We start from the raw sequence: 27,967 nt of genomic DNA, 5'->3' as shown, positions 1-27,967 counted from the left end.
ACGGAAGTTACTTCCGCTTTTAGCAGGCAACAAGGAGGCAGGGGCAGCAGGGAGAATCGCTGCTGCCCCAAAGGTTTTACTTGAAAATGGAGCACCGGAGGGGGGAAAGCGGCAGGAGGGATAAGTACAACCCCACCACCCTTAAAGCAACACCCCCCCAGCAACGGTCTGTCAGACCAGCAAACCGGTTTGCAGGCTTCTAACATGGCCTGCAAACTGGTTCATGCAGATCCCTATTGTGTAGCCTGCCCTCCTCTCTCCCCCAGTCCCAGCCACTTATCTTTCCCTGCAGCCCACCCATAGCCCATCTTTTGTGTCTGTGTGCAGCTTGAAAGGCTCCCAGGCAAACTGCTAGAGTTCCTCCTCTCCCACCTCTCAGCTGTTCAGTGGGTGGGTGGGGCTTCCAGAGAGGCTTCCATGCAGGCCTCCCTGAAGCCTGAAGCTCAGGAAAGAAGCAGACAGGCAGGGAGGCAGAGAGTGTCCAGCACCAGAGCTCTTTGCAGACCCTCTGCCCAGCCAGCCCAGCCCAGCCTTAGTAATGGAGGTATGATGTGAATTCCTTGTTGTGGTTATCTCCCCACCTTGAATATTTAGGGACTGGCTTGCCATAGGGCTTTGGGATTGAGCAGAGATGTAGAGCAGGGTGGGAGGAATATGTATATTTAAATTGGAGTGAACAAATTGTTGGTTTTTAATTTTTAAAAAAATTGAAAGACCCCATCCAAAAAGTCCTATAAGTGACTTGCTTAATGGCAGAAAAATATAAAAAATGTCTGGAACTGAAGCCCCAGGCCCAGACCATCATTCCACCCCCATATAGAAGAATCGGCCCTTTGCCTTCATAAAAAAGGGTACCCCCCCTTCTGTTCCTGCGTTTAGATCACCTGTCCTGGAATGACTTGGCATAGGGCTTTGGTATTGAGCAGAGATGTAGGGCAGAATGGGAAGAATATGTATATTTAAATTGAAGTGGATTGGGCAAATTGTTGGTTTTAAAAAAAAAACCCATCCAAAAAGTCCTATAAGTGGCTTGTTTCATGGCAGAAAATTACAAAAACTTCTGGAACAAACAATATTTTATTTATTTATTTATGAATGCACTATGCTTGATTTGCAACCCAGAAGGTCTGAGAACTGTGAAGCATGTGTGGTGTTTTTGTTTAGAAATGCATTATATGTCCAAGCTGGTTGGACATGTCCAAAAACCTCACGCACACTTTTTACACTGTATATCATCAATCAGTATGATTCTCTAATGATATGAAATGTTAAGGAGGCCCTACACATGCTGATCTGCCCCCAGCCCGCACCCCAGTAGGAACAGCCCTGCCCCTAAACAGATAGCACAGCATCACATTCTACTTCTTAGATCTAGAACAGCACTTGTCGGGGGGGGGGGGGAGACACTGATAAAAACTGGATGGAGTTTTATGGTGTGAGGTGGCGGGGGCAGAAGATGAAGAATGGGAAATTGTGCCTTTAAATCATTACTTGGTTTCTTAGGCTCCTAATAAAGGCATACCCCTGCTTTGTATTTTGTAGCATACAATGGAACAAGAGGAGGAAAAGCATGACTGTGCTAAGGAGACTAAAGGAAAGAAAAATATGGATCAGCATATATGAAGGTAGAATAGAGGGTGAAGGAGACTCTGGCTAACATGAGAGGAAATGATTTTGTAAACTGTAAGTGGAGAGCTGAGTGTGGCGGTGGGGGGAGGGATTTCCCTATTTAGTCCCATAGTTCAACCCCCACTCCCTGTCTCCTACTGGAACTGCATGGTCCTAAACTGTCCTCATCCCAGTAGCTTGTTTCGTGCAGGCTGTTTGTCACTTGCTGTGATAAGGTTACCTTCCCACACCTCAAGTTCCCTCCCAGAGCTGTAGAGCTAGCAGATAAGGGAGGGAGGCCTCATTTCATTTGCCATGAAGCTGGAAGGGTTTAAGGGGAGGCCTGTTTAGGAAGCTGCCACTGATATCTCTGTGACAGGTGTCAGCTTCACATGGAGCTGCCAGCAGACGTTAACATGGAGATTAGCTGAGCATTGCTCTTGCCAAGAGGCACAAGGGCTCTATGAAAGAAAGAGTGTGTGTGTATGTGTGTGCGCGCACGCGCACATGCACATGCCAAACAGGAAAAATTCTGAGAAATTAAGATACCTCATTAAGAAACCCTCTGATGTTTTCAAATGTCTTGTAACTTCTAAGAATCTCCTTTAGTTCCTCACACTTTATGGACACCAGCATTGTTGAAATTTAAATTGTATGATTCTTGGGGCAGAAGCTTCCATTTTGTTTTTAGAGGTGCTCTTACCCCTGGACTTCGGGGCCGAAGTCCAGGGCCTCCACAGCCCCTGAGGTCCCCTAAATCCTCTTTAGTCTGTCCCGGGTGCTTTGGTCACCCAGTGGAGCATAACTATGCTTCATTTACAAGGGAGGGGGGCCTCCAAAGGCCTTTAGGTCCAGGCTCCAAAATTACCTAGGTGCACCTCTGTTTGTTTTCGCTTCTGTTATTTTGTCAAGTGTCACGTAAAGCGATGGTGCTGCATAATGCCCCCTCTCCTCTAGCCCACTAGCATGAGTCCCCCATGCTAAAGTATTTGAAGTAAATAACACTAATGAGAGAAGCCCAAATAAAGCCTTGCTCTAGGAAGGCATTTTGGTTCTTTTGCAAACTTTTTTGGTGATTTTCAGTAGGAAAGCGGGGCATGGGGAAAGATTTCCCTCTCCCTAGGCATCCTGGTCTTGACTGGGATTGACTCTCCATGCAGCTTTTTGCAAAATATATACGTATACATACATACATACATACATATTATGCGAGTGTTCCAAAGTTGAGGGGCCACAACCTAAAAGATTAATTAAAAAGAGAGAGGCACTCATAGTTGGAAGCAAGTCTCTATAGCAGATAGCGTTCCTTTCTTTTGAGGGCCAGACTATAGTTAAACGACAATTAGTCTGAGGTTGCTTCATACACAAAATAAAGGATGTTAGACATCCTGACTAACAATGTGTGGGCACTCCAAACATCAGAACCACAGAGCACTAGCCATCACACTAGTAGCTGCACATGCATTCTTATATAAGAGCACAAATACTTTTCAGAGCTTGCCCATACTCCAGAGCTGCTCTGTTGGAGCAGAAACACATTGCTTGACCCTCAGCAACATGTTTCTGTTCTAACAGAGTAGCTCCGGAGCTTGGGTAAACTGTGAAACATACCCGTGCTCTTGCACAAGAGGGCAAGAATGACCATGCTTCAAAAGGTGTGGCGAGCAGTGCCGGGGCTAGCAACAACAACAAATATTTATATACCACTTTTCAACAAAAGTTTCCAAAGCGGTTTACACAGAGAAATAATAAATAAATAAGATGGATCCCTATATCCAAAGGGCTCACAGTCTAAAAAGAAACTATAATATAGACACCAGCAACAGTCACTGGAGGTACTGTGCTGGGGGTGGGTAGGGCCAGTCCCCCCCCTGCTCAGTAAAGAGAATCACCATGTTAAAAAGGTGCCTCTTTGCCCAGTTAGCAGGGGCCCTGTGTGGAGAGTCCATGCTTTATTAGCCATGATGTCTGTCAGTGATGGCCTGTACATCACTGGCATCACTGGCCTGTACATCACTGGGGTGGCGGGTGGGGTGGGATGAGCCACAGGTGCAGCTCATTTCCACTCTTCTTGCCCCACTGCGACTGCCTCCCTCTCTCTTGCCTTGCTGCAGCGTTAAGCCCAGGAGCATGGGCTGGCCATTTACTGGGTTGGGGAGCTGGGCAAATGACCAGTCCATGTGTCTGGAGTTAACGCTGCAGCAGGGCGAGGGAGACTGAGGCAGCTGGGGTGGGGTGAGAAGAGTGGAAATGAGCCGACCAGTGGCTGATTTCCCCCCACCCCCATCCCATCCATACGGGCTGCCACAGATGTCAGCCATGGTCTCTATCTAGATTCAGAGTTACTTTTGTGACTAGTTGAACATATATGCAATACTTGAAATGCAAATGCTGAAGTAAGGCGAAGACTCTATATATTCTGTTAACAAGTTATGGAACTGAAAGTGATGAAAGTATGAATTACAATGAAAACTATCATGTAGCAATTTATAAACTGAGCAAATTGCTCAATCCTTGTTCACATTCAAATAAAGCTGGAATGTGAATATTCAAAAAGGAATAGCAAATTGGAGCTATTTAATCCCTTGATTAATTATTTAGTTTTTTCTCCAACTTTCTAGTGTATTTTGCCCCTCTGGAATCTCCCCACCCCAAAAATCAGGAGTGATGAAAAACAGAGACCTCTCTAATGGAAGTCTTGAAAATGCTTTCTGTGTTGTGAGGCAACACAGCTTGCAGTACTTGTACTTTACACTGTATTGTGCCTCTTATCTATAGATAAAGTTTCAATCAGGGCTTTCTTTAGATTCCCTCTTTTGCATTGCTTCACCATCAGAAATCACAATATCAGGATGCATTACATCCACTGTGTCCACAGAAGATCTCAGTTGCTTATAAAAGGAAGCACTAGGGCCAATCTGGAAACCCCAGAGAAAATAACTTTTTACTACACGGTGGTTACTGTCTGGTGTCAGCTCCAAAAGCAGACAGTGGCATGGTCTAAAGGGGGCAAGATCAAGTTCTAGAGGCAGACCAGGATGCAATGACAACAGCAAGTGCATAGTTAGATCCAGGCAGAAGATCAGATTTCAAAAAGAGGAAACAGGTCAAAAGGGCTAGAAGCAGATGCAAGGTCAAAGTCAGGCACGGACCACAGAAGGAAGGAGCAGTCAGGAAAAGGAAAAGGAACGAGGTGAGGAGAGCAGCTACTGAAGCTAACAGATTTGCTCTGAGGCACTAGGGCCTGGTGCACCAGGATGGACACTTGGTGAGTTGCCTGGTGGCCCCTGACCTCAGGAGTTGCCAGTGGCTGAAGCTGCCAGCAGTGGGCTCCCCCAGAGTTGAAGGGGGGCCTGTCTCTCTACTTTTGAACACAGGGCCTCTGAGAGATTGTTACACCACTGTCATCTACAATGATCAAAGAAATAATTTTGTCTAAGATGACAAGTAGTTAAGAGATAGCAGATCCAGGAGCTGAATTCCGAATATTCTCACTAAAGTTTTGTGCAGGGCTTGACAATCATCACTCAGCTTCTGTATATAAGGACATAAGAACAGCTCTTCTGGATCAGGCCGAAGGCCTGTCTAGCCCAGCATCCTTTTTTAGCACAGTGGCCCACCAGATGCCAATGGGAAGCCCACAGGCAAGAGGTGAAGGCATGCCCTCTCTCCTGCTGTGGCTCCCCTGCAACTGGTATTTAGAGGCATCTTGCCTCTTAGGCTGAAAGTGGCCTGTAGCCCTCAGACTAGTAGCCATTGATAGACCTGGCCTCCATGAATTTATCTAAACACTTTTTAAAGCCATCCAGTCTGTTGGTTGTCACCACATCTTATGGCAGGGGATTCCATAGCTTAATTATGTGTTGTGGTGAAAAGTACTTCCTTTTGTTGGCCCTAAATTTCTGGGCAATCAGTTTCTTGGAATGAGCCCTGGTTCTAGCATTGTGAGAGAGGGGGGAAAATTTCTCTAGCCATAACATGCATAATTTTATAGACCTCTATCATGTTGCCCCTCAGTCAACTTTTTTCTAAACTAAAAAGCCCCAGGTATTGTAGCCTTTCCTCATGTGGTCTAAGCCCCTGATAATCTTGGTTGCCTACTTCTGCACCTTTTCCAGTTCAACAATGTTCTTTGTGACCAGAACTATACACAGTAGTCCAGCTGTGGCCATACCAGAGATTTATATAAGGGCATTCTTATATTAGTGTTGGGATTTTGCCCTAGACGTCTCTGTTCTTTGTATGGGGCAAGCTTCTCTGTGTGAATGTCTCTGTCTATTGGCTTGGGGGTAGAATCACGGTTTGTTTGTCTGCTCCTCACTTGTTACCTTTAATTCAAATTGAAAGGTTCTCCCTCTCTCTCCATAAGAAACTGTTAGTCTGTTTATTGTTTTTACTTAGCCTATGATTAGTTAATGATATCAAACTCTTGTTTCTCACATTAAGTTGGCTTCCTGTTCAATTACTTTTAGAGAATAAGTAATTACTCTGCAACAATTAGCAGTTTCATTTTCAAACTCCTTCCTAATGATTCCTAGCATGGAATTGGCCTTTTTCACAGCTGCCGCACATTGAGTCAACTCTTTCAATGAGCTGTCCACCATGACCCCAAGATCCCTTTCCTGGTCAGTTACAGACAGCCAGGGGCGTAACGATAGGGGGGGCAGGGGGGGGCACGTGCCCCAGGCACCACCCCGGCGGGCCACGTGGGGGGCGCCAAAAAGTGGCTTCCCCCTGCCCCCCCAGATCGCCCGCCGAGTGTGGCGGCGTGCGTGCGGCGGCGATTTGGCGGTGGCGGGCGGTGGTGCTACAGCCCATCGCCGCCACGCCAGCCACCGCCGCCCATCGCCGCCAAATCGCCGCCGCACCCCTGCTGCCACACTCGGCAGGCGACCCGCCGCCACACTCGGTGGGCGACCCACTGCACGCCGCCGCCGAATTGCTGCCACCGCCGGCGATCTGCTGCCTGGGAGGCGCCGTCGCGCCCTCACAGGTATGTGGGGGCCGGGGGGCATGGGGGCCATTTCAGGGCCAGAGCTTGCCCTGGGCGCCGTTTCCCCCCGATACGCCACTGCAGACAGCTCAGATCCCACTGGTGTATATGTGAAGTTGGAGTTTTTTGCCCCAATATGCATCACTTTGCAGTTGCTAACATTGAAACGCATTTGCCATTTTGTTGCCCACTTCTCCAGTTTGAAGAGATCCTTTAGGAGCTCCTCACAGTGTGTTGTGGATTTCACTACCCTAAATAGTTTGGTGTAATCTACCAATTTGGTTACTTTGCTGCTTATCCCCAACTTCGAGATCATTTATAAACAAGTTAAAGAGCACTGGTCCCAATATAGATCCCTGGGGGACCCCACTTCTTACTTCCCTCCATTTAAAGAACTGTCCATTTATACCTACCCTCTGTTTTCTATCCTTCAACCAGTTACCAATCCACACATGAACCTGTCCTCTTATCCCATGACTTCTAAGTATTCTCAAGAGTCTTAGATGAGGAATTTTGTCAAAAGCTTTTTGGAAGTCCAAGTATACTATGTCAACTGGATCACCTTTGTCCACATGCCTGCTGACACTCTCAAAGAATTTCGAAAGATTGGGGAGGCAAGATTTACTTTTGCAGAAGCCATGCTGGTTCTCCCTCAGCTGGGACTGTTTTTCTATAGGCTTAAAATTTTTATTCTTGAGAATGCTTTCCATCATTTTGCCTGAACAGATGTTAAGCTATCCGGCCTGTAATTTCCTGGATCCCCACTAGATCCTTTTTTGAAAATCATTTTAATTAGCAATCAAATTGCTAATTTCCAGTTCTCTGGTACAGAATCTAATTGTAGGGATGATAAGACATGTTTTTGCAAAGAGGCTGGCAATTTTGCATTTGAGTTCTTTAAGGACTCTTGGGTGGATGCCATCTGGCCCTGACAATTTGTTAAATTTTTTATTTTGCCCGACAGTTTAGAACATAATCTCTCATCACCACTATCGGACTCAGTTCTTTAGCCTCTGTCCCTGGGAAGCTTGGTTCAGGCACAGGTACATGCTCAGTATCCTCTGTTGTGAAGACAGATGCAAATAACTTTCAGCTTCTCTGCAGTCTCTATATCCTCCTTAATAATCCCTTTTCACTTCCTGGTAGTTTTCCTGCTTCTGATGTATTTAAAGAAGGTTTTTTTTAATTCCCCTTGATACTTTTATCTAAATGTTCCTAAAACTTTCTCATCCCATCCCTTATTGTCTCCTTGCATTTCTTCTGCCAAAGTTTGTGTTCCTTTCTGTTCCCTTCATTTGGACAGGCCTTCCCAATTTCTGAAGGAAGTTTTCTTCCCCTTTATAGCTTCCTTGACTTTACTTGTAAGCCATGCTGGCATCCTCTGGACTTGGTGGTACCTTTTCTCCTTTTTGGTATACATTCTAATTGGGCTTCTATTATTGTGGTTTTAAATAAACTCTATGCATTCTGGAGTGGAGTGAAACTCCTGATTTTCCCTTTCAGTTTTATTTTCACCAAACACCTCGTTTTAAAGAAATTTGCTCTTCTGAAGTTCAAAGTGTTTGTATTAAACTTACCTGGCAATACTCTCCTTGCATATATGCTGAATTTGATCACACCATGGTCACTGTACCCTAAAAGTTCCACAACACTGACATCTCACACCAGGCACCATATCTCAGAAAGAGAAAGAGATATCCTGTTTTCTCTGTGTGGAATATTCCTCCTTCTCAACAGTTAAACCCTCATACACATGAAGTGACTATTTGCTACTAGTATCTTATTGGTACAGAGCACAACTATGGAATGAATGCTCTGCTCCTAGTCCAATCGGATTGGTTTTAAACTCCCTCAACATTCCAGTGGCCTTTTGTTTGGCACAAGAACTTATTATGTAGGGCAAGGTGCTTTCACTTGGCAAGGGGTGACTTCATTAAACTCTCAACAGGATGTTAAATATCCCCCTGCAATGTGACTCCTTTTTGTACCACTGAAGGCTGGCACTCCAGCAGGGCATCCACACTACCTAGCCAATCTAAACTTTCCTGTCCTTTTCTGTGATATTTATAGATGGGAATTTTGACAAAAATGAATTTCTGTTTTTGAAGGAATACTTTTACTTATTGCTATTGCTGTTTTTAGCTTGTGGGTGTCCAAAAGGTGAAAGTAATTGACAAAATGCTAGCATGCATGTGCTTGCTAAAGAATGTGATGAATAAATCTATCAAAGGAGGGAAGCATAAGGCCTTGGAAAAAATGGCAATGCAGAAAATAGCCCCTCCACCATACCATTCTAACCTGTGTGCCAATCCAAGCAGAACGAATGGGTGCTGCTAAGACCACTGGGAAAATGGCACGTTCCTGCATACCCCTCTTCTGCAATATAATAAAATAAAGGAGTTTTTCCCATTAGCAAAAATATTATGTTCACAGGGAAAACTAAAACTAATAAAAAAGTTAATACCATGTGGTGTATGCTGACTGCCATTGTGCTCATCACTGTTATTTGATGTGAAAAACTGTAGACAATACAAAGAACTGTCTTCAACCATTTCACTTCTGGAATGCCGTAAGAGTTCCAGGTTCATGGTATTTTTGACACACAGGAAATTATGCTTTTGAAGGACAGGTTAGTTACGTCAATGTAGTGTGTGTGCTTTTTATTAAACTGTGTTCTCTTAGTAAATGAGATTGGATCTACTTAAACATCTTCAGCTTAAATTTAAAAGCTTCCACAGACTTATACAGAGTCATGTCGATGACCAGGGCCAACTTCATGTTTTTGTGGGCTTGTAAGAAGGGGCCCTGCAGTGCCCCACAAGACATCTCATCAATTCCACTTTGATAATTGAGAGAACAATAGGAGAATGGATTCAAGCTTGCACTGGATCCAGCACTTGCCTAGATGGGCTCTCCAAACGTCTGTGGGGTGGGCCTCATACAGCTAACCAAGCTTGACACAGGACAGATGCACCATGCCAATGGCCTCCTAATCCAGTATTTTCAGCCACTACCACAATAACTTTTCATCATCTTGCAGAGGCTAGTTGACAAGCTAGCTAGAGACCATTTAGGAAGAAATGCCAAGAAGACACTGACGTGCCAAGGAGATGTTGTGTCACCTGGCTTTCTAAGGGTTATTTCTTAAAACATATTTCCCATATGGACATGCTGATCTTGTGGTAACAAGCATGACTTGTCCCCTTAGCTAAACAGAGTCCACCCTGGTTGCATATGAAAGGGAGACTAGAAGTGTGAGCACTGTAAGATATTCCCCTTAGGGGATGGAGCCGCTCTGGGAAGAGCATCTAGGTCCCAAGTTCCCTTCCTGGTATCTCCAAGATAGGGCTGAGAGAGATTCCTGCCTGCAACCTTGGAGAAGCCGCTGCCAGTCTGTGTAGACAATACTGAGCTAGATGGATCAATGGTCTGACTCAGTATATGACAGCTTCTTATGTTCCTATGCCTTCTCTGCCACCTCTTTATGTCCTATGCATAACTGAAACTGAGAATCCTAGGAGAGCACTTAAACCATGAAAATACCCCAAATAACAATCAACAACACTCTCAAGTCAGTAATCCTGGAACAGATTTTTCTCCCGAAAAAGGGAGAAAGGAAGACCGACAAGAAAGAAAGGAGGACCGACAAAGGAAGTACTTGTTCACATGGTACATAATTAATCTATTGCACTCTTTGTCATGGGATGATGGCTACCAGCTAGGATGGTTTTTAAAAAGTGCTTAGATAAATTCTTGGAGGACAATTGTACCAATGGCTGCTAGGTTTTGATGGCTATAGGTTACCTCCAGGTTCAGAGGCAGGTGGTCTCTGAATACCAGCTGCAGGGCAGCCACAGCGGGAGAGGGGGCAAGCCTTTATCTACCACTTGTGGGCTTTCCAGAGGCATCTGGTGGGTCAATATGGAAAACAGGATGCTGGACTAGATAGGCTTTGAACCTGATCCAGCAAGGTTCTTCTAATGTTCTTATGCCCAAATAACATTGTTATTTCTTATCTTTTAGTGAAGAACATGACAAATGTGACATAACAATGCCTGCAGAAAACTCATATAGAAAATAGTGCTTTAGCTGCTTGCTTTCTCCTTCCTGCTTACCCTGAAAATACATTATACGTGCACACATATGTGCAAAAAACAAGGAGAACAACCAAAGAATAAGGAGTTGCTTAGTGTTTGTTTTTATGGCAGTGTGGTGTTGTGGATAAAGTGTCAAACCTGGATTGAAATTGCTACTTGGATATGGAGCTAACTGGGTGACTTGGAACTGGTCACTGTGGGCTGCTTCAGATGTAACACAGAGGCAGGATTATATTCTGGCTTCATGTGTTGTCCCTGAGCTTTTCGAGCACATCTTCCCCTCTGCCCTGCTCACACAAGAAGTATTCTACTTCCATATCTGGTTAAGAGCAAATGAGGATCACTAATATCTGAACTGAGTGATCCTGGCTTATTCTAACCAAAGTTCTCAAAATAAGCCAGGATCTGATTCTGAACCGGATATTCAATCTCAGTTCAGATCCTGGTTTACTGCAATTTAGAACAAGCCAGGATTGCTCAGTTTGGACATAATGAACTATCTTGGTTCGTTTCTAATCAGAAACAGAACACTTCTGATTCTCATTCTGGCAGGAGAAGGGAGAACAGGCACTCCTGAGGTCCAAATATGAAACCAGAATGTAATCCTTTGTATTATGTCCAAACCTATCTCTCTGCCTTACTTTTGTGAGGCTAAAATATGGAAAACCATATGCCCAGCCCTAAGTTCCTAAGAGGAACATTGGGATAAGAATATAATACACACATTTAGAACCACCACAGAGTCTCAGACCTGTCTCTGTTTCACCATATCTAAAACTCATATGTCTCATCCAATGCAGAAAGTGACTCTTGTGTGGAAGGAAGTATGGCAAAAAAGCATGGAGTTCTTGAATGGATTGTTGTTTTTCTTCAAACAGAAAGTATGCCTTTCTTTGTAGGTGAATACGCTCTTGTCTCCAGTTCCACACATGGGATTATTAGACTAAGCATACAGACAGGAAAATGACAATAGATTTTATAGTTATTTAAATTCACAGTGACTGAATTGAGTCACAGTTGTTCTAACACATTGCTTATTGCAGCCTTTTATTATCAGACTAAAGCCAGATCAGATAATTCCTATGTGAGCTTTACTTATGGAACGACATAATTACAGAAGGTCGTATTTAGTGGCTTCTGCTTGCTAAATTCTTCCTAATAATATTTGTCAATTGACTTATGGAAATCAGGAGTCAGACTGAATAGCACAAGAAATGTTATTTCCTCTGTTCTATGCTACTATATAAATTAAAAAGAAAAGCCCTCTGTATTTTTTCATTGATTTTTTTTTTTTTGCAAAGTCCTTAAACAATACTAAATAAGGAATTGGGTTTCTAAATAATAGTTAATATGAATTCAAAATAGAGAAGGATTCAAATTTAGTTCAAAACTGCATTAAACATGATTTCAAATTCTGAACTATGTTTTGAAATTTCAAAGGACCAAAATGTTTCTTTACAATTATATATATACACCACTTTTGAACAAAAATGTTCTCATAGCAAAAAGAATAAGAAAATGGTTCCTTATCCCAAAGGGGCACACAATTTAGGAAGAAACACAAGGGACACATCAGCAACAGCCACAGGAGAGACGCTATGATGGACTGTACACTATACTGGACAGTTGCACTCCCCCTGCTAAAGGTGAGCAACCTGCCTCTTCAAAAAATGCCTCTTTGCCAAGCTAACAGCAGTTATGCCATATTTCAGTCATTTAGGACTTTCAATTTTTCACTCTTCAAATTTGAGCACTCTTAAATTAAGTACATAAACACTCAAAGCTGAATTTCAAGTAGTTAAATTAATCAAAAATTCCACTTTTGTGAACATTATCCGCTTTGTCCCTACTGATGCTAATAACAGAACCTATATATCTTTACAATGAAATCTTATCAAACCTTCTGGAAAAATAATGAAATACAAAAGATTGTTCTTGTGACCACAACAGGGATAGGGTGGGGGGGGGAGGGGAAGGCAGGATTGAAACTACCTTCCCCCCAGACGAGCAAGGAGCTCCTCTTCAGCACACCGGCACACCCCCACATGATCTGCGCTGCTCAGGGCAGTGCGGGTTGTTGGAGGCCAGGTAAATGAGCCCCAGCCTTCAGATATCCCATAATGCACTGCACAACAAGCTCGGTGCATTGGCGGATTCCCCCATGCGCCAGGCACTCCAGGCGCCCGACTCTGTGTGCGCACAACCGGAGCACACATACGATCCCGAACCTGGGGTTGAGGGTGCACTTGTGCCCTCTAACACTGGTAAAGGGCCAGGGTTAAAAGTCAGGGCTACCAAGGGCATAAGTGCAGGGATCAGGAGTGATCCTAGCACTCCACATGAGCAGCCCAACCCAGGCTGGGCTGCCCTAGCCTGGGTTGGGCTGCTTGTGTGAATAGCCTTATTTAGTGCTAGGTTTAGGCAGTGCAATTAAAAAGAATAAACTATGGGCTGCATCCTAAATAGAAGGTCTTCTTGCACAAGGCCAAGTGGCAATCTCCACTGATCCATTTTCCCTCCGCATCCCTCCTGCAACCCACAAAAATATGTCCTTGCAGGGGCCCCAACCTTTAAGGACATATTTTTGGAAGGCACAGGAGACTGCAAAACGAAGGGGGTTGACAAATTCACACTCCCCCATCTGTTGTCTTCTATTTGTACAAGTACTAGTTGATAAGATATTCACCTGATAAAAGCAATGCTTCTCAAATTGCCCTTCTGGTACTATATTTTTAAATCCATTTGTGAAATCCAGCTGCTTTGTGTGCATTCACAGTGCACATGTGCAAAAGCCACCGGTGAGCATAGAGACAAATTAAAACTATGTATGTCAGCCTGCCATTTCAGCCTTGGATACTTATTTATAAGTAAATTTACTTATGGTACACACTACACCACATTTCAAACATTTGACAACATCCCTTGGGGATGTACATCCAGGCTTTGCAAATAATACTGTGCAAATGGCTGACTTTTCCAGGACAAACTATAGAATCAGAACATCTGAAATATGTTCTGAGTAAACTAAAAATGAAATAAAGTTTGGGTATGTTATTTTAAACCGCACTGTCTAGTTTGAATAAAAATATTAATGTATAATACTGGTATTATATCTGTTACTTAGCTGTATTAAACAACCGCAGTGTTAATCACTAACTTAAAACCTAGCCACCCATGCAGAACCCATATAACCGATGCTGTACACCCTGTAAAGGTTTTGTGGTGATTGCGGTGATGTAATTATTCTAACTACACTGAACAGCCTCAAAATATCTCACTGGTTGGGATAATGTAATATTGATTTGAATATGATGACGACTTGGTTACAAGCAAAGGAGTTACTTCAAAATCTTTAATTGCCAAACAGACTAATTTAGTAGCCAAGCTGAATATGGCTTCCATATTCAGATGACAGAGAAACACAAAATAGTATCCTGAGCCATGGGGATAAAATATCAAGTGAGAACTACAAGGCTTATGGATCATGTAGGCAAATGTACCCTAAGTATGCAGGATGCAAACCACTGTAAACCCTTCATAAACCAATACCTCTACTTGTAAGTGGCCCTTTTTAAATTTTCTGAATAGAGTTGTATTTGTAACTATCCATATCTGCTAGGAGACCATGCAAAATCCTTGGCTCAGATTCTTAGCTGAGCTGGTCAAAAATCCCATGTGCACTTTTCACTTTGTCAAAATATAGATATTTTCATTGCTGCATTCCATAATATGCAAACTATCTTCATAGCCTGAATTTTTATCCAGCTTCTATTAATGTTTCCCCCCCCCTTTAGTAACTCCTCTCCCTTCAAAAAATTGTAACTGAATTTTGTTATGAAAATGGGGAAGAAGCTATAATATTTTGAATACAGAGGAATCTATTTTTTGGGAGGAGGGAATTTCTAGTTAATTACATTTATATCCTCTTTCTTTCCAAGTAATTTTTCATATGAAGCCAATTCTATTCAACATGGTACTTTTGTGATGGCTAGACCAGAAGTTCATTTTCCTGCATTCAACACTGTTTTAAGAGACAGCACTCCTACTAGTAGAGTTTGAAAGTCCCATATTGCACCAGTTAGTGGAGAAGCTAAACATCCCAGCAGGTTCTGCCACTGACAGAGCCCTGTGGGTACACATGTAATCCTAGCTTCCACCTTGGAATTTAAGTTTACTCTGAACAAAATGATTAAACCTTATTTCAGTATAGTAACGTACTCCTACACTGTGTGTAGCTGCCATTCTATCATACTGAATGAGAAAACTGCTAAGCCAATGTGACTTTTATATGGAGGCTTTCCAAAAGGAAAAACAGAAGATCACTGCACAGCTATATGTCCGGGGCACTTTCCAGATTGGACCCTGCAACGGGGTCACGTCGTATCTCAGAAGTGTGCTTCCACACCTCCTACATCGTGACACTGCAGTCCCTACGCAGACAGCAGGGTGCCGTTCACATTGCCAATGCCTTCTCTCAAATTTAATTGCTGCAATATAGAGCTAGGACGTTGTATATCCAGTGTAAGGAAGTTGCTGTTTTTTCGGGTACGTTTTCAATGTGACTTGCCCGAACGGAGGCATTTTGCTGCTGTTGAGCAACTAATCTGGAAAGCGCCCGGGTCAGCTCAGAAGATGATGGCCAATATTCAGACGAATGACACATGTGTGAAGCCACGTTTGTAAGGGCTTGCTGGTCACCCAAAGATAGACTCTGCCACTGCCCACATGCACTAGCCACAGCAGCTCAGAGCAGGGGAGAGATAGTACCCAACAACCAGTGATCAAGGTGCCAGTTGGGAGAAGGTGAGGGCTGCGCCTCATGCTCCCAGCTGGTGAGAGCTTAGTTTGCTGGCTAGGTATGGGAGTGGGGCAAGGGGGTGCTTTGCTGGCCCACAAATACTGGTGGCCCAGGGACATTACCCCCACCCCATTTAATGGTGACTACACCACCATGTGCAGTGAATGCAGAGCATGCACTATGGGGCAGAGGCTATGTTCGTTGATCTTCCCTTCCCTCTGTAGCAGATTTGGACTCCTGAAAGCAGATCTATGAGAGCTGTGCAGCTCTCAGGGACATATTTCTGGGAGTCACACTCCAGCTACAGAGGAAAGAGAAGATAGACAAAACTCACACATGCCCTGAAGCACATGATGTATGTTCTCTGAATACAGGCTACATTAGTCTAGATGTTGATTGCTATGTAGCATCAGATTTTGACAAAACGGGTTTTTACTACGTATAAAACAGTTTATTGGGTATAAACTGAAAGTACCAGAGAATATGACTAGGTTGCCTCATTTGCTTCAAGTAATGATCTGCTAGAACTCCCAGTGTTTCATAGAGATCTCATTCCCTCTGATACTCTGAGCTCTGAAGGAAAAGAGATAAATATATTTATCAGAGAGAGCACATTAGTATTACTAAATAAAATGGCGGGTCCTATAATAATAAGCATGTGCTAAGAAATATGGCTGGGAAAAGACAACAAGGCTGTTCTCACATGACCCCTAACCTAGGCTAGGTGTGCACGAGAACTGCCGGGATTGGGCCCGATCACAGCAGGGCAGCACTATTTCAGTATTGAAATAGCCCAGCTTTTGAAATAGCCCAACTGCCCTAGACCAGCTTTGAAACCCAGCTTTTAGCCAGGGTTAAAGGCTCGAGCGAGCCCTTAACCTGGGCTCCGGATCATGTGTTGGCAGAGGCTACGTTCAGCCCCAGTGGACACAAAGCCTGGGGGAATCCACAATGCACAGTGTTTGTCGCACAGTGCATTTTGGGATATCCGGATGCCAAGATGTGTTGTCCTTGTCTCCGGAGCTCTGCGCTGTTCCATGCAGCATGGATCGTCTGGGAACGCAGTCCACAATCTCAGCAACAGTCAGATGCTCGTCTGGGGAAATTGTGAGTTGAACCAGCCTTCCCTCTCACCTGCCCACCAACCCACCCACCCAGTTATGTGAATGGCCCCAATTTTTTAAGAGAGTAAATGGTGTGGTAAAAGCTCTGTTGTCTTTGGTGTCCACACAAACACACACTTTTTGTCCCACTGTTGTCTCTGATCACAGATATTGTACAAATAGTTGAAACACAACATAACCCAGCAAAACAGAAGTGGGGTAAGTAACGCTGCAGATGACAAACCCTATTTCATACCAACTTTGAATCTACTGTGTGGCAGGCAGAGATGAAGGGTGGGGCCTTTTCTGCCACAATGCCAAGATTCCAACAAAGATTTGCTTACCTCCACCTGCTTTGATAATCTGCAATAATTTTCTCTGCATGGACTTTATTACATGCTTTATATTTGTAATGTGCTTGTAGTCAGAATTTTATACCATGTTTCCCACAGTGTGTGGCCATGCCCCCTACACATTGTACATCACGTCTCAGGTTGCCTGGCCCAACCTCTACACATTCACAGCCATCTTCCTATTTTGAAATGTAAAATGTTGGAGGGTATGCTTCCTTTCCCTTCGATCATGTCTCCACTTAGTCGCCTCTTTTCCAAGGTAAAGAGCCCCAGATGCTGCAGCCTAGCCTCATAAGGAAGGTGCTCCAAAGCCCTGATCACTTTGGTTGCCCTCTTCTACACCTTTTCTAGTTCTACAATATCCTTCTTAAGATACGGTGACCAAAGCTGTACGCAGTACTCCAGATGTGGCTGCACCATAGTTTGGGACTGCACTATGTACCTTGGTGTGCAGGATTGCTTTTAGTTTCTCTTCACTTCCTTTCCCCCACAAAGTTATCTCATGTTCTACAGCAAAACTTTCCTAGAATTCAGGGATTGTGATGTTAAAATAAAATAAATTAAAATAAAATTAAAATAAATATCCATGTAAATTTTGCACAAGATGCCATTTAGCAACTGGTTCCACCTCCCCAAGCCACACAAGTGACTAGTTACTCCTTCTTGAGCTGCTAATTCATGGTAGTTGCTCCCAAAGGTCTGACAAAAAAAAAAGCAGCTCCCAGAAACCTTCAGTCTACCAACCCCTGATATAGAAAGAGATCTTCCTTAGCCAGGATATCCTCTGAGTGGTATATGCATTGCTCCAGCTGCTACTCCTATCACCTACAATCCTGAGGATTTCAGGGCATTACTGAAGGAAGTATCTGTTCCTTTAAGAGATGTTTAAGATCTGCCTGTGTGATATTGTTGTAAGAAACCAAGAAAAAAAAATCAAGGGATTATTATATGTTATGGTTGCTGCTTCCATTACGCCACCACTCGCTAAATGTTCAAATATTGGGTTAAAAAAAAGAATCTATCTTTGCGCTTGGCAATTATACTGAAAACCTGTCATCTAGGAAGTCAAATACAATATTAGTTAGCTTTAAATAAATTACAGCTCACCTTGTGTTCTGGCATAAAATTGGGACTGCACTATGCACCTCAGCAAACAGTCTGATTGCCTTATGGAGCAGCCAAGGCAGTAAAATGGAACTGACGTGCCAAAGAGTGGATATGGCTGGTGCTGAGAAAGCTAGGGCACAGGATCAATTAAGAGCATGGCTCAGATTCTCTAGTGGTGCCAGTCAGTGCCCTCCATTGGAACTGGCAGAGCAGTGTGCCTTAAACATGAGCTGGAGACTTGGCAAGCTGTAACCTTTAATTTCTGTCATTCTTCAAAGCAATTCAGGCATGATGCATCCCACCCAATCACTTCTTCCAGATCATCTTCACAAGATAGTTGATGAATACAGTACATCCTAAAAGATGTCCTGACAAAAACTGGTTAGACGGAATGCTGTCTTAGAAAATACATAAATCCAAAACATAAACATTCCAGTTCTACATTCTAAATTTTTAAATGTTGCCTTTGAATCCTTGCATTTTTAAAGTTTTATGGAAGGCTTTTGGAACTATTTGAGCTTATATTTCATGTAGTAAAGTTGTTGTTCTTTCTGGATTGGAGTGTGTTGATCATGAAATGGTTTTTGTGTTTTTGCTGCCATTTTTGTTAATTGTTCTAAATTGTTTTTGCTGTTTTTTCACTATTAATTGTTTTTGTTTGGGTTTTTTTGGTTGTAAACCACCATGAGATTTTATGATTTGGTGGCACAGAAATGTAGTACAATACAATACAATGCAATATTGTTGCTAAATTTTTGTTTTATATTTCTTGTTTTATTGACATGTTGAAAGAAAAAATGAATGAATCTTTATTTTGGTCACTGACCAGAATAAGCATTACAAATGACCAACAATTGATTAATTACATCTCAGAATATTAAATCTAAACACAGGAAAAACTGCCAAAATTTGGCATTACAAAAAAGAAAGAAAACCCTATACCTACTTAAATACATAAAATACACAAAACTATAACGCTTGCATACTGACATGTTTGTGCTTTGGTTCAGATATGAGAAAAGCAGTATACAGGACTTAAAATAAATAAGTTAGGTTTTGTTTTTTTTACAGAACACTACTCAAATCATAACTAACCATTCCTATAGCAGTATATAATTAATTTATGAAATTCATTCTCATGAGATGTGGTGATGGCCACTAGCTTTGATGCCTTCAAAAGGTGATTCAACAAATTCATGGAAGACACGTTTATGACTCCAGAATTGACTATAGAAGAGCCTTTGATTGCGTTGATCATGTCAAGTTGTGGGGTATCCTTAGGAAAATGGGGGTCCCAGAACATCTCATTGTTCTCATGAGAAACCTACAGACAGGACAGGAAGCCACAGTCCAGATGGAACATGGTGAAATGGACTGGTTCCAGATCGGCAAAGGAGTAAGACAAGGCTGTATACTTTCTCCTTCTTTATTCAATTTATATGCTGAACATATACTGAGAGAAGCTGGATTCGAAAAAGATGAGTGTGGTTTTAAAGCTGGAGGAAGAAACATCAATAACCTGTGCTAAGCTGATGACACCACTCTGATAGCTGAGAATGCAGATGATCTGCAAGCTCTAGTAATGAAAGTCAAGGTGCACAGTGAAAAAAATGGGACTACAACTAAATGTAAAGAAGACTAAACTAATAACAACGGGTACAGCCACCAGCCTCAGAACTGACAATGAAGACATTGGAGTGGTGGATAGCTTCTGCCTTCGAGAATCAACCATCAACAGTAAAGGACCCAACAGTCAAGAAATATGCCGCAGACTAGCATTTGGTAGGGTTGCAATGAAAAGGATATTTAGATGCCGTGACATGTCTACACCTACAAAGATTAGAATCGTTTGGACCATGGTTTTCCCCATGACACTCTATAGATGCGAAAGCTGGACTTAGAAGAAGCAAGATAGAAAAAGTATTGACACTTTTGAACTTTGGTGCTGGAGAAGACTTTTGAGGATACCATGGACAGCCTGGGGGGGGAAATGGATCATAGAACAAATCAATTCAGAATTTTCACTCGAGGCACAAATGACCAGGCTCAAACTATCATACTTTGGACACATTATGCGAAGATCCAGCTCCCTTGAGAAGTCCATAATGCTGGGAAAAGTGGAAGGAAAGAGAAGAAGAGGATGACCAGCAGCAAGGTGGAGGGACTTGATTACGAAAGCAATGAATGCACCACTGAGAGACTTTAAAGGCCAAGTTGAAGACAGATCATCCTGGAGAGAATCTATCTATGTGGTCGCTAAGAGTCGACACCGACTTGACGGCACTTAATCAATCAAACCAAGTTCATCAGTGGTTACTAATCTTGATGGTTTGCTACTTCCAAGTTGCTGGGAAGCAAGAGAGGGAGATGGCTGTCTACCTGGCTGCCTACATGCCCTGCTTCTAACCTTTCAAGAGGCATCTAGTTGCCCACATTGGGAACTAGGATACTGGAATAGATAGGCCATTTGATTTAATCCAGCAGGGTCTCCATCTCCTTAGACAAGAACTAGTCTATTCTATGTGATCATTTAAAATAGGCATCAAAACTTACAATTACTCCCATAGACCACAGTGGTTATCTAGCAATTTTTCATCTCTGCTTCTCACAGAGATACACTGTTCTCTTTGGTTCGCTGTAACTAATCTCACTTTGCATGGAAACACAGCAGACTCAAGCAAGCAGCATTACAAAAGACCACCAGTATCCATGGACAGAGAGCAAGGAGACCTACCTACTTTAGATTTCTTTCCTAGATACATGTGACTGTGCTTAAGCTGAGGCCATGGTATCATAGCAGGGCACTGACATGGTACTGGAAACAATGTAGGACTATGGTACGGAAGACCAGAACAGATCCAAGAATTGAGATCTTGTCAGCTCTTTCAGCCCCCTGAATGCTGTCCGCAGCACTGACGAATATGAATGTTACATGGTTTTGGAAGGGCTCCCAACATCTCTGAGTGCTCTGTGTACTATTACGTTATCTTTGATCTAAACCCCTGTTAGGGATTTCATGCTCTCAGTCTTTGTTTTAGATTCAGTACATTTATCGGAGCGATCTCTCTGAGATGTGTCAACAAATTCAACTGGCTGTTCTGAGTTAGTTAGTTAGTTACTCAAAAAGAGAATTGGCATTGTGTTTAGAAAATTGGATCGCATGTGCTAGGATAGGTCACCGGCTCAAGTCCTTTGTTAAAGAATTGTTTGGGGTGCAGAAGAGAAACTGAGGAGCAGAATAAGAACCTGCTCTATCATACTCAGTTTCCTTCCCTTCCCACCTTTACTGCCCTACTGCCCACTTTCGTCTATGGTGCCTCCTCTTCAGGGCATATAACCCAGAGAAGGGAAGGATGAAGTGTGTGGAAGAAAGCAAGAATCTGGCCCTGGGATGCCTGCTGTTTACATACCTACACTTCCAATGCATACAACATGAAAGCAGGACCTAGCCTCAGGATCCTTGGAAGGCTGTAAACCTCAGAAACTTACCTCCCACCTAAGCCAGGGCTGCACAACTTTGGCCCTCCTGCAGATGTTGGACTACAACTCCCATCTTACCTGATTATTGGTGACTGTGGCTGGGGATGATGGGAGCTGTAGTTTAAAAAAAATCAGCTGTGAGGACCAGAGTTGTGCAGTCCTGGCCTAAACAATGAACCTGACCTGACTATATGAACATGGACCAATCCAACAGCAGCTCCACCCACAGCACAGTGGTTTACTGCTGAATATAAGAATCATGCATTCTTGTTTATATTACTGTTGGTCAGTGGGTCAGATTCTATACCACTGCCAAGTCTTAGGTCAGGAAGTAGAAAATGATAGTAGGGTATTACCCTTCTCAATTTAGGCATATGAAGAGAGCCTTCAAACCAAGGAATTCACAGTCTCTAACCAATGCTTTGTTTGTCTTTAGCAAGGAAAGAAACAGAAGTGTATATTATATATGCCCAGTTTTTAAGAATGTTGGGTTTCAGTGAAGGCCATAATGAATGTACAATATGCAGCAAAAGATCTTGTCAATGCAGAAAATGTGCAAGCACTCACTGAAAAAATCTGGTCATAATGCATGGCAGTATAAAGTGTGAGCATGAGGTTGGAGGCACTCTGTATGTGAAAACATATTGATAATAACACATTTGAAAATCACTGAGTATTGTGCTCATGACAACATCACCTAAAAAGGAACTGTGGGGGAAAGTGCAAATGCTAGTGATAATATAGTAATGTGTGAATGCATTGATGTACATGTTCATGAGAAAACACTGTTAATGTAGTGGAAGCACATGTACTAGTGTGAAGGTGACTGTGATCTGATGAAAGTCGTATGACAGTGAATTAGGCTGTTCTCATGTGCCTAACCCAGGCTACAGAAGTGCAGAGAACCACTGTGCGCGTGAGAACCACCAGAACTGGGCCCAATCCTGGTGTGGCAGTGCTGCCTAGCCTGGCTTTTTAGCCCAGCCTTTAGCTGAGGTTAAGGGAATGAGGGCTCCCTTAACCTGGGATTGCTGCTCGTGTGCGAGACAAAAGTGCCCCTGTCCTGGGGGAATCCCCCAATGCACTGTGCGCAGCAGTGCTGTAGCACATAGTGAGGATCTTCTGGGAGTGCCATCCACAGTCCTAGAAACAACCAGTGCTCATCTGGGGCAAAGTGAGTACAACCAGCCATCCCACACTGCTCACCGCCCCAGTAGTGTGAACGACCTCAATTTATCAATGTGAAAATGATAGTGAATGAATGGATTTAAGACTGGGCTGCCAGCTTCAGCCTTCTTGCAGATTTTGGACTATAACTCCTGTAATCCCAAACTATTGGACACTGTGGCTGGGAATGATGGGAGTTGTAGTCCAAAAACATCTGAAGGGTCAAAGTTGTGCAGCCCTAATTTAAGAGATATGTTTGTGACAGAAGGTAAGGCCTCTGTGTGTATGTGTACACACATGGGTGACAGTGTTTTCTTTTCACTATACCAGTGTGCTGGTATGTTTCAAGGATCCTATTTATGTGCAAGAATGGATCCAAAAGGTGTGTGTGAGTGCACACATTTGCCTAGGAAAAGGTTTCCAGCTGACATGCCATTAGGTTCCATTTCCTTCATAATGAAATCCAGGCCTGGAGTCCATCCGTCTCAGCCCGGCACGCTGCTCAGCCCTGCAGCGTGTGCTGGAAATAGAGTCCAGAAGGTTAACTATTCTCTCAGTTGACCAACATTTTAAAGACAATAGAATGAGGGGAATTAATTGCAGAACTCAGTCTTTTAAAAGATAATGGTAAGGATATCCTTTGCCAAACTCTGGTTTTAAGAGCAAGAGGGAAATGTGGAGAAAGCAGAGGCAGGGTCATTTTAAAGGTTACTTTTTAACCCCCTGCTTTCCTAGGAAAAGAGATTTCAAAACAGAGCACTGCATTAATGGTTTCCTTACTCCAGGGGTTCTCAAGCTTGGGGCCCCCAGATGTTGTTAGAATACAACTCCCATCGTGTCAGAATGGTCAAAGACCATCATCCCCAAAGGCCATCATGAAATGATGGGAGTTGTAGTCTAACAACATCAGGGGACCCAAGTATGAGAAGCCTGCAAGGGGGACAAGGAAGAAGCAGCAGACATGGGGAAGAAAGGTGAGGTGAAACTGGCAGAAAAGGGAAGGAAGGGAAGCTGGGGCATCCATCTTCCACCTAAATAATGACTGTATTATTTATTAATTACATTTTTATCCTGCCTTTCAGGAACCACCGACTCCATTCTGTGAAACTGAAGAGGATACTAGTATTTAAATGAAAGGCACTTCTCATAATTATGTCAGAAAGGACAATGCAAATCTCAAATGCTTGCAACCTCTTGCAAAGATGTGTCCTATCAAAGCTCCCACTGCCAGTTTTCCCCCGTTTCTCAAAAAGAAGCATCTTGATGTACACCTATTAGCTATCAAGAAATTTTGCCACTATAAGCTGTTAGCCATTTTTTCCTCCATAAAAGAGAAAAACAAAGATTGTTACCATCTTGTGGGCTGACCATTCGACTCAGCAAACAGGACATGTACTTCAGATGCACTGCCTGGGGCCTGGCCGCATGATCCACGTGCCGAGCAACTCTTCTGGATTGTCTGTGGGGAAAGTAAGCTGCTATAGCCTTCCCTACTGCCCGCCCTCAAGCCCACTCACGGGATTGTGAGGAAGGGCTCCTAGTCTGACATTTTAAACACTGACATTTAACCACATTTTACCATTTAAAGCCTTGATGGAAGTTTGATTAGCAAGATATGCACTCAATGGTAGGTATGTGTATGGAAAAGGGACCATATAGGCTGTATAAACTTGTACAGAAAAACAAAGTGGAGGCCAACTAAGACAGCTGAGAACAAGTGAACTAAGCTCCCTACAGCCTTGACAATGATGGCATAAACTGATGGGGACAGTTATTCCCAATTTCTTTTAGATCACTCACATCTCTTCATGCATCACAGCAAGGGCTCCAGGAACCCCAACAACAGTCACTTTGGGTCTGGGTGATATACAGAAAGGCTTGGCACCTTTGTCTTTAACAGGCATCCATGCATTTGTCTTTTAAGTACACATACTGAGCCCGTTCACACAGCATGAGCTGCTTGGGTAGGAGAGAGCAGTTTACCCAATCAGTCCGTGTTATCTGGAAGATGAGGAGGACTTCCAACACAGCTGCTGCAGACCTGGTACCCCCTAATCAGCTATCCAGGCAAAAAGTGAGGTAGGAGGGGGAAGCAATCCATCTGCAGCACCATGGCTCTGAAAATGGTTGCCGGGAGCAACAGCCACAGAGTCCTGAGTGGCCAGGGTGAGGAGCCCTGCTGCACTGGCAAGGGTTGCCTCTCTGCCTCACATGTGGTGCATTGTGGGATGTGAGTAGACTTTCTCCCCCCAATCCCACTTCAGGCATCCAATGTTGCGTGAGTCATGTGGGCACATGAGTGGTGGAGCCCTGAAGAGGTGCAGATCATCTGGGAGAAGGTAAGTAGGATCCCGCCTTCCCCCAAGCTCTCCTGTTTGGTCATGAGTATACTATCAGCCTTTACAACATTCCAGGGTAGGGAGTGTCACAGGTTATCTGTTGAACTAGATATATTTGCACTTGCTTTGAATTTCTTGACTTCCCATTCCTTGGGATGCTCAAAATTCTCATAACTTAGGGGATAAAAGAGTAAGCAGTTCGCTTGAATATTCATGAGAGTGATGCTTCAGAAGGAGTGAGAATTATTCCAGAAATGTCCACCTCTCCTCTCTCCATGGATAAAGAAACACCTTCATTTAACAGAATGGAAATGGAAAGAGAAAGCAGGGATTTTGCTGGAGGTCAACAGCAGGAGGTGTTACATTCATCTCCTGCTTGTGGACTTCCAAGAGGCATCTTGCTGAGCCTTGTGTTGAGCCTTATTTGAGTCTAATACTTCTGTGTTCTAACCACTGGACCATTACCATACCCTCTTAAAGTTACAGCCGCATAGTATTGGTGGATGAGGCAGGAATAATAGGCCATCTGAAGCATTCAATCTCCTCAATAATGTATTCAAAACATAATAGCTAAACTCCAATAGTGTTGCATTCAAATATTAGAATAGTTATTCCAAATATGGTTGTGTTGCAATTGTATGATAAACATGAAAGCGGGAATGCAGTTATTTATGTCCTCAATCGCATGTTTAAGTTTGGCGTATTTAAGCTCTTCCATCCAGCTGTCTGACTTTATCAATTCCCGTAAAACTTGTTAGAAGTGACTGTGCCAGGGGAAGAGCACATCACAAGAGGCTGCACATGTCCCCTTTCTTTGCAATCCAGAACTCTATGGATTAAACCAAGCTCTGCAGCCTGCCCGTCACACTGCACTGTCCTGCTACTTATTCACACAAGGTGCACTTTGCAGTGTAAAACATGCATTAAAGGAAATCTTAGTCTGAAATGGCCCCCATAACAATCTTACCGAAAGGGAGGAGCTGTTTTACTTTTGTACCAGAAAGAGGGCTCTATTATCATGGAAAAATGGGCAGCAACCCCCACCCCAAACCACATGGGGGGGAGTACTGCCAGTTTCTGCTATTACAGAATGATAGAGCCTGCAGTTGAAAGAGTTTTCAAAAGCCAGCTAATTAACTTATCATGTACAGATATCTTCTGATATAAAGTTTTGAGCTCACAGATTGGTTTTGTTAAAGTGTTCCTATGAGTACCTATTAGGGAAAATGTCCAGTATACGATTTTTTCCAGACAGATTTTGGGTTCCCCACATACTGTTTCAAGTGGTACAGAATACAGCAGCCAGGTTGGTCTCTGGGACAACCTGAAGGGACCATGTAACACCAATTTTTAAAGAATTGTGCTAGCTGCCAATATATTTCTGAACTAACTACAAAGTGCTGATTATTACCTATAAAGCCCTGAATGGCTTAGGTCCAGGATGTTTCAGAGAGTGCCTCCTTTGTCATGAGCCCTGCTGCCTATTAAGATAATCTGGAGAGGTCTGGTTATGGTTGCGACTTGTGGCTGGGCCTTCTCTGTAGCTGCCCCAGGGCTTTAGAATGGCCTCTCTATCAAAATAAGAGCATCTCTATCTCCGATTGCTTTTTAAAAAACCATTAAGACACACCTGTTTTCTCAGGCTTTTAATTAAAACTAATTTTAATTGTTTTGTTTTATTCTATACATGGTTTTTAATTGTTTTATTCTGTGAAAGAGTTTTAATTGTTTATTTTATTTTTATATTGTAATTTGGGTTATGTACACCGCCTAGACACATACATATCAGGTGGTATATAAATATGATAGATAGATAGATAGATAGATAGATAGATAGATAGATAGATAGATAGATAGATAGATGTGTTCACATATTTGAACACTTTTGAAAGTGATCTGTCATTGCAAAATGTATGTTGCATCTGAAGTGGCTCATATAAAGTACACATATATCTTCATGTCCAGACATATATATCATACACACACATCCTGATAATGAGACAGGAGTCGCCTGATCTCTAGCACAACCTTATCTAGGTTTTTCGATTGAAAAGAGATTGAACAACTCATCTCCTCGCAGGACATTTCCACTCATTCTTCCAATAATAACATTATTCCTTGTTCTAAATGTTGCACTTCTCCTGTCTGTTCTGTGGCTGAAGAAAACTCCTTCCCTCTGTCTTCTCTTTGGAAGCCTTTTAACTATTTCAGAATTATAATCAAGAACTGTTTCTGCACTAATTTACAAAATGGAACTTGGCCTCTCCCCCAATTCCCCTTGCTATGGCAAAATGCACAGGTTGCAAAGAAGGTGACAGTTTGTACAATCCTCTGTAGAGGAGAGGTGAAAGTTTCACTTTGGGTGTTGTGGCAACACCCAGAAACAGAAAGCACTTCCTATCCCACCCAACTCCACCTCTACTTCTCTTAATGTCTCAAGCACCTCTTACTTTACATTAGCATTTAGCTTTAAAAAACCTGAGAACAAAAAAAAGATAATGAGTCATTATCTTTTTTGTTCTCAGGTTTTTTAAAGCCACACCTGCAGTTCATATGTGAAAAGCCAACATCAAGTAGAAAGCTGCTTTCTTGCAATTATCACCATTAACGATTTCACTTGGTGGGTTCAAACAAGATGCCAAAAGCGGAACTGCTGGTTTCTGGAGTTTGGCAGTGAGCCTGACTTCTGGTGTGGGGTGGGGGAAGATATGCTGACAAACCCGCCAACGTCAGCATAGTCAGTCTGACTTATGGTTCTGGACCTAACATCTGTAATCAACTTCAAATCTTGGTTAGAGATGTCAGTTCCAGAACTGTTAGTCGGGCTGAATGTCCAAACCCAACACTGGCAGGTTTGGACAACACAACCAATGTTGGCATATACAGGTATCACCACGATTGCTGCTGAAATCGAAGAATCAA

The 27,967-nt window shown here is 43.0% G+C and overlaps 1 protein-coding gene and 1 long non-coding RNA gene across 12 annotated transcripts in view; one reads left to right on the top strand and one right to left on the bottom strand.

Annotated features, from left to right (window-relative positions):
• Positions 1 to 27,967, bottom strand: part of MYOCD (myocardin) — a 306,487-nt gene that overhangs the window by 79,766 nt on the left and 198,754 nt on the right. For 2 of the 11 annotated variants that reach the window (XM_053288207.1, XM_053288189.1), the window contains exon 2: positions 24,059 to 24,165. The exons of the other annotated variants lie outside the window; for them this stretch is intronic. Coding sequence is in view for 1 of the 2 variants with exons in the window: in XM_053288189.1 (XP_053144164.1) it covers positions 24,059 to 24,098 (40 nt within the window). In the remaining variant the exon portion in view is untranslated. The remainder of the gene's footprint in view (positions 1 to 24,058; positions 24,166 to 27,967) is intronic. 11 annotated transcript variants of the gene reach the window in all.
• On the top strand, positions 452 to 24,057 carry LOC128341739 (uncharacterized). Its single transcript, XR_008314532.1, has 3 exons — positions 452 to 544; positions 1,543 to 1,625; positions 23,789 to 24,057. It is a non-coding gene; the product is annotated as an uncharacterized LOC128341739 (long non-coding RNA).

This window comes from Hemicordylus capensis, chromosome 2 (assembly GCF_027244095.1).
Source record: "Hemicordylus capensis ecotype Gifberg chromosome 2, rHemCap1.1.pri, whole genome shotgun sequence".
Taxonomy (NCBI): domain Eukaryota; kingdom Metazoa; phylum Chordata; class Lepidosauria; order Squamata; family Cordylidae; genus Hemicordylus; species Hemicordylus capensis.
This window is presented reverse-complemented; position numbering and strand designations above follow the sequence as displayed.